The sequence below is a fragment of the Cervus canadensis genome, chromosome X (genome assembly GCF_019320065.1).
Source record: "Cervus canadensis isolate Bull #8, Minnesota chromosome X, ASM1932006v1, whole genome shotgun sequence".
NCBI lineage: Eukaryota > Metazoa > Chordata > Mammalia > Artiodactyla > Cervidae > Cervus > Cervus canadensis.
Window position 1 is genome coordinate 51,918,025 of NC_057419.1, and position 6,194 is coordinate 51,924,218.

Below are 6,194 nucleotides of genomic sequence, written 5' to 3' on the forward strand. Positions count from 1 at the left end.
GTGGTGATAGTGCTGTTAAACTTCTCCAAAGCCTCCCACTTCTACTGGGATCAAGTTGCACACACACAATACTACATAACCGGCTGTGTCTAGTTAATAACAATGTGAGCAGCACCTCTATGACAGCAAACGTTTAGTATTCGTTTTGATGGGCAGCCATATCTCAAATGTGCCTCAGTTTACTGATATATCAAGTCTGTGAACATACTTTTACAAATTAAGCTGCTTTGGAAGTCCCATGTATCTAGGTCTTTGTTCACATGCAAGGTAGTTACCTTAACACAAAATCCCAGAACAGAAATGTTGGCTCATAGGACCGTTTAAGGCTTCAGTTTTATTTGGATTTATCGACTCTTTTCTTACATTTTCTGGATCCCTCTCGTGCTTAAAAATGCCTTTGCACTCTTTCAGATCCTAAGAGCTTTCACACACCTCTGGGGAGACTAAAGACTTTCTTGAGGGCCACCGAACAGCTGCATTGAGGGAATTTGGAACGTTCAATCAGGGTTGGGAATGTTCTAGAGAGAGAGGGACTGGAAGATTTTGGTGTGGAGAAAAAAAAACCCCTTTTGGGACTGGGATGTAACACTCTTTCAGGTGGGGCGGAGCCTCTACCTGGTCAGAGAGGGCTGTAACCATAGCCCACGTGACATACACATTATTGAGCCGGCGCGTGGGAGTTACCTCGCACACCTCGGAGGCTTGGGCTTGGCAGGTGGAGTTGACTCTGCAGAGGTCCTGTTTCGGCGGCAACGAAAGGTAGGTAGATTTTCATTCCCTTTCTGATTCTCCACCAGGTGCTCTGCTATGTCACAGCTGGTTTGTGAACAGATGTTAATGAGTGAGTGTGAGCAAGGGGGATTTGGGTGGGTGGGTGCAGTGCAATACTTGGCTTCCCAGGAGGAAGATCCTCGAGGTCGTCATTTTTCTCTTCACCAGGCATCGCGGCTATGGCCCTTTGCAGTGGGGCAGAACAGGGAAGAATGGTGGGCCAGAGGGGAGAAGGGTAGTTGAAAGAAAAGCAAGTCTTAGGAGCATTACTTGAGATATCTGAGCACTGGAAGCACCAGAACTGGCAACAGAACACATATCTGGGAGTCATCCTTTTGGGGAGGGGGGGAACCAACCCACGCGGCTCACGGGAGACAGAGTGCGCATGCCCAGGGTTGCGTGCCTTCCCATCGGCCCTTGCGGTGAAGCGTGTGCAACGTGGTCTGGGTGCCAAGGTTTGCGGGTCGTGTTTTAGCGTCTGGGTTCTTTCTACCTGGCTGAGACTGACCAGGTGGGTCCACAGATCAGTCCTATCTGGAGTTTAAGTGTGTGTGCATGTGAGGGTGAGCCAGAGGGCTTTAAACTGGTCAGGCAGTGTGGTCTTTAGCCTTTTGAGGAGGAAGGTCCTCAAGGTCGTCGTCTTTCTCCTCACAAGTGTTGCGGCCGCCATAGCTCTTGTTCTAGTGGTGGAGGACTGGGGTGGGGGAGGGGTGGTGGTGGGTGGGAATGGGGGGTTGGGGGCAGGGAGGAAGAAGGGGGTGGGCAGCAGAGGGCAGGGGGTCAGATGAATGTGGGGCGAGTCATGGGGGTGTTATTTGGGTCCTGGAGGCACCGGAACTGCTGACAGAGCACCCATCCAGGAGTCTTGGGTGGGGGCGGGGCGAGGCGGGGCGGGGCGGAGCGAGGCGGGGCGGGGCGGAGCGAGGCGGGGCGGGGTGGGGCGGGGTGGGGCGGGGCGGGGCAACGGTGTCTCACAAGAGAGAGTGCGCATGCCCAGGGTTGCGCATTTTCCAGTTGGCCCTTGGGGTGGGACTTGCACAACGGTCTAGCTGCCGAGCTCTGCGGGTCGCATTTTAGCATCTGGATTCTTTCTACCTGGCTGAGACTGACTGGGTAGGTCCACAGATCTATCTTGTTTGGAGTTTAAGTGTGCGTGCATGTGAGGCGGGGCCCGTGGGCTTTAGACTGGTCAGGCAGTACGGTCTTTAGCCTCTTGAGGAGGAAGGTCCTCGAGGTCATCGTGTTTCTCCTCACAGGTGTCACGGCAGCCATAGCCCTTGTTCTGGTGATGGGAGAGTGGGGCGGGGAGTGGGGTGATGGGGGTCGGGTGTGAGGGGGAGGTGGGCGGTGGAAGGCAGGGGGTCAGATGAACGTGGGGAGAGTCACGGGGGTGTTATTTGCCGTATCTTGGTCCTGGAGGCACCGAAACTGGCAACAGCACAGAGTCTTGGGGAAGGGGAGCGGGGCGGGGAAATGGTTTAGCCCTCGTGGCTCAGGGTAGATGCAGTGCGCATGCGCAGCGTTGCTCACTTACCCATTGGCCCTTGGCGTGAAGTGTGTGCAAAGCGGTCTGAGTGCCGACCTCTGCGGGTCACGTCTTAGTGTCTGGGTTCTTTCTACCTGGTTGAGACTCACCAGATAGATCCACAGATCTGTCCTGTCTGGAATTTAAGTGTGTGTGCGTGTGAGAGGGAACCACTGGGCTTCTGGTGGGTTGGGCGATGCGATCTGTGGCCTCTGTGGAGGAAGGCCCTTAAGTCGTCGTCTTTCATCTTACAGGTGTCGCGGCCGCCATACCTCTTGTCCTGGTGGCGGGAGAGGGAGGGCGGTGCACAGAGGAGGGTAGGGGGTCAGATGAAGGGTCGAGTCAGATGAGGTCGAGTATTTGAAGTACCTGGGTCCTGGAGGCCCTGGAACTGACGACAGCACAGAATCCAGAGTCGGAAGTGATGAGGTGGACGTGGCCGTATATTACAAAATCTCTCCATATTCAAGGGTTAGAGAGTGAGATCGAATTTCTTCAGTAAGGTCATAACTTTTTTTTAAATCAAGTACTTGAAGGTCCTTTCTCTGTCAAATTGGCTGTGAGAGAAATAAAGGGGTTTGCAGACAGCCTTATTTGATGTTATTAATAATGTTATATTGTAGCAAGAATTTCCAACCAGCTTGGTGATAGTCCATTATAGTCTTTTAAAATTAACTACATTCTCCAGTTCACCGTTTTCTACTTTCAGTGTGAAATATGAGTGCACGAGTAAGATCAAGATCTAGAGGAAGGGGAGATGGTCAAGAGTCTTCTGATACGGCTGAAACTGTGGCTGTAAGTGCTTTAATATCTTACTTCCATTAGCAGAAATTAATAAAAGAAAAATTTTTAAGTTGAACTAGTATAGATTTGCTGTACAAAGGGCTATCTTGCTGAGAATAGTTGAGTGATGAATCTCATGACTGAGATATAGAGCAAGGAGACTTATGTTCTGGTATTGCTTGGATAGGTATATTAATATGAGCCTGGAAATCATTCCTATGACTTCTTTATTGTGGTTATTAATAAATAACACACAGTTCAGAAAAGATGAAGACGGTTTCGAGAATTACTGGTCCTTGTAGATAACTCCTTTCTTAGAGTATTTTCTCTATAGGAAGAGTAATTTTGTTAAGAATACTTAGATAGGAACAGGAAAAGCCTCTTCAGATTGTTGATTAGTTACCTCCATGTAGCATGTGTATTTGTGTTTTCTCTTGTCATAGTATTAATAACAATACTTTTTATTTGCCCCTACTCTCCCCTCAAGGCCCGGAAACTAGGTGGCAAAAAACCGCAACGCAACGAACCACCAGCTCAGAATGTAGACATGGAACCTGGACAAGAGGAAGAAGGAGGAGCGTCTGTGGTTCAAGGTAAAGAGGGGATGGAGGGACCATCTGTATTTCATTTATGATGTTTTACCCGTGACAGGTATAAAGGGTTCCCTGAAAATTGGCTGGAAACCTGTTTGGTAAGGAAAAGATATATTTTTCAGCTGACTGCAGTCCCTCTCTCTGATAAGTTTTCCCTCCTTCAGCATTTTACTCACCTATGTTTTAATTTGGCATGCTTGGGAAATGCATTTTTTTCCAAGGCCCTAAATTGGCAAATCAAAGGAAGCAACAATAAATTTTGACAAAATTATACCCTATTTTACTAGTTAAACTCGATCTTTTTGGAATGTTGTTTTCAGGGCTTCTGAAGTCATTGAATCAAAAGTTTAAGCAAAACTAGATACATTTTGGTTAGCTCTTAGATTGTAATTCAAATTTATAATGCAGAGAAATAAAAAATGTGAAACCCTATTGTAGTTGCTACTAGAAGTCTTCAATATTTTTGTCTTCCTGAACCATAACGTAGTTGTCACATATTTTTTTAACTTTTTACTTAGAAAAGTTTTAAAAAGTACAGAAAAGTTGTAAGAAGGCACAGTGTACTTCTGTATCCTCTTTACCTTGATTCAGCAATTGCTAATATTTTGCCATATATTAGCCTTGCTTTAGGTATTAATATACATATTATTATTGCGAAACCATTTTGAGAGTAAATTTCAAATACAGCTCTTTACTCTCCAAGTAATTCAGTAAGTATCTCCTAAAAACAGGGATATTCTCCTGCATAACCCAGTACAGGGATCAAATACAGGAATTTAACATTGAGAAAAAATATGTAGTCAGTTGGCCTAGTAATAATCAGTTTTGTCAGTTGGCCTAGTAATGTTCTTTATAGTGTTTATTTTTTTCCTGACCCAGGATCCAGCCCAAGACTACCCATTGCATTTAGTTGTCACCTCTCTTTGAACTCCTTTAACCTGGAAGTGTACCTCAGTATTTGTCTTTCATGATTAACATCTTTTGGAGGCCAAACCAGTTGTTTTCATAAAATGTTCTTCAGTTTGGGTTTGCTTAAAGATTCCCCCCCCCACTCATTTATGAGGTCTTGGTGGCAGGTTAACCTGGGTGCTGAGGATATAAATACAAACAAGAATGATTTCTGCCTTGAGTTCACAATCTTGTCAGAGAAATTCATGTAAACAGTAGCCGATCTAATGAGTGCAATAAATGTGTATATAGGTTACAAAGGAGACAACTAAGTTTGTTTTAAACAGTTTTAGAAAAAAGATTCATAGAAGAGGTAATATATGAAAAATACAATTTCACTTTATAATAAAAAAAATTTAGTGCTCATTACATTTTTATGTATCACATTTAGGGCAATGCTAACCTCCAGTGCTTTATTTAATAGCATCAATTTATAGTTTGCCACTTATAGTAATAACTCTCTATTTACATCAGAACCTGAATTTGAAAATCCCCGCCAGGAAATGGATGTGGAAAAGATTGAGGGTGAGCTTGGAGATGGCCCTGATGTGAAAGGGAAGATTCCACCTAATGTGGTGCCTGCTAAAATTCCGGAAGGAGGTATATTATCTATTAAGAATGCAAGTTGTGAAGTGGTTGTTTTCTGCAATATTATAATTTAATAACAAATTGCACATATAGAGATTATTTGAAAAGTAGTTCAGACACAAAACACTGCATGAGGAAAAAAATGAATTGTCAGGTCCATGTTGTTGAATTATAAAACATGAAAGAAATTATTACTTTAGAGTGGAAGTCCTTTTAAACCCAAGGCAAGTTATCAAATACTTCTTAAAGTACATAAATTAACATACTTCAGTGCTACTTGGATAATTTTATTTCAACTGAAATCACTGTCAGTTTTTGCTCATTCCTTAAATTATCTTTAAATAGGCTAGTAGGATTTAATCTGTTCTGGGCTTGATTAATCTGTTTCTTTACACCACCAAAAAGAATGATGCATTAAAAAAAATTAGTGCTCATATGCCTGAATATGTTCATTAGCATGGAAGCATGTACAGTAGTCAGGGTTCTGGTTTTAGTTTCATTTTATAAAACCCAAACTGTAGTGTCTTGTGTACCTTTTTTATTATCTAAGTAAAGTTCTAAGTAACGTACCACTGTTACATTTATGTTTTAGGTGATGGACAGTGAGAAGTTAAAAAGAAGACAAGCTGAAGCCATGCATACTGTTACGTTGATTATTTGGCTTGATCAGTTCTCTCAATAAAAATTTGCAGCTTCTTGGAAAAAATCATGCATGTCTTTGGTCCAGTCTGTTCCTAGGAAGTTGATACTATTATAAGTGGTATCTCAAGATTCTTCATGTTATGTTTAGAGCTGGTCTGTAGAAGTGCTGTTTTTTTTTTTTTTTGTATAATTTTGTATCTGGCAACTTTGCTAAACTTATTAATAGTTTATGTCTACTTCTTTTGGATTTTATACATACCCAATCATACTCTATATAGTTTTGCTTCTTCCTTTTAAATCTAACTTTCATTTTTTGTCCTTACCTTATGACACTGGCTGAACCC

At 43.4% G+C, this 6,194-nt stretch overlaps 1 protein-coding gene across 4 annotated transcripts; it reads left to right on the forward strand.

The window, feature by feature from the left end:
• Positions 1–687: 687 nt before the first annotated feature.
• On the forward strand, positions 688–5,914 carry PAGE4 (PAGE family member 4). Of its 4 annotated transcripts, none has more exons than XM_043458879.1 (5): positions 688–759; positions 3,006–3,091; positions 3,567–3,672; positions 5,095–5,220; positions 5,801–5,914. In XM_043458879.1, the coding sequence occupies exons 2-5, from the start codon at positions 3,014–3,016 to the stop codon at positions 5,812–5,814; spliced, it is 324 nt and encodes a 107-aa protein (XP_043314814.1). In that variant the 5' UTR covers positions 688–759; positions 3,006–3,013; the 3' UTR covers positions 5,815–5,914. The 4 variants fall into 4 exon arrangements, with proteins under 4 accessions (XP_043314814.1, XP_043314815.1, XP_043314816.1 ...); XM_043458880.1 differs by lacking the exon at positions 688–759 and adding an exon at positions 1,172–1,282; XM_043458881.1 differs by lacking the exon at positions 688–759 and adding an exon at positions 1,756–1,884.
• Positions 5,915–6,194: the final 280 nt, after the last annotated feature.

Bases quoted from the DNA above. Each gene is read 5' to 3' on its own strand.
- PAGE4 (XM_043458879.1), top strand. From the start codon at position 3,014: ATGAGTGCACGAGTAAGATCAAGATCTAGAGGAAGGGGAGATGGTCAA. The intron at 3,092-3,566 runs GTAAGTGCTTTA...TCTCCCCTCAAG, and splicing joins ATACGGCTGAAACTGTGGCT to GCCCGGAAACTAGGTGGCAA. The intron at 3,673-5,094 runs GTAAAGAGGGGA...TATTTACATCAG, and splicing joins AGGAGCGTCTGTGGTTCAAG to AACCTGAATTTGAAAATCCC.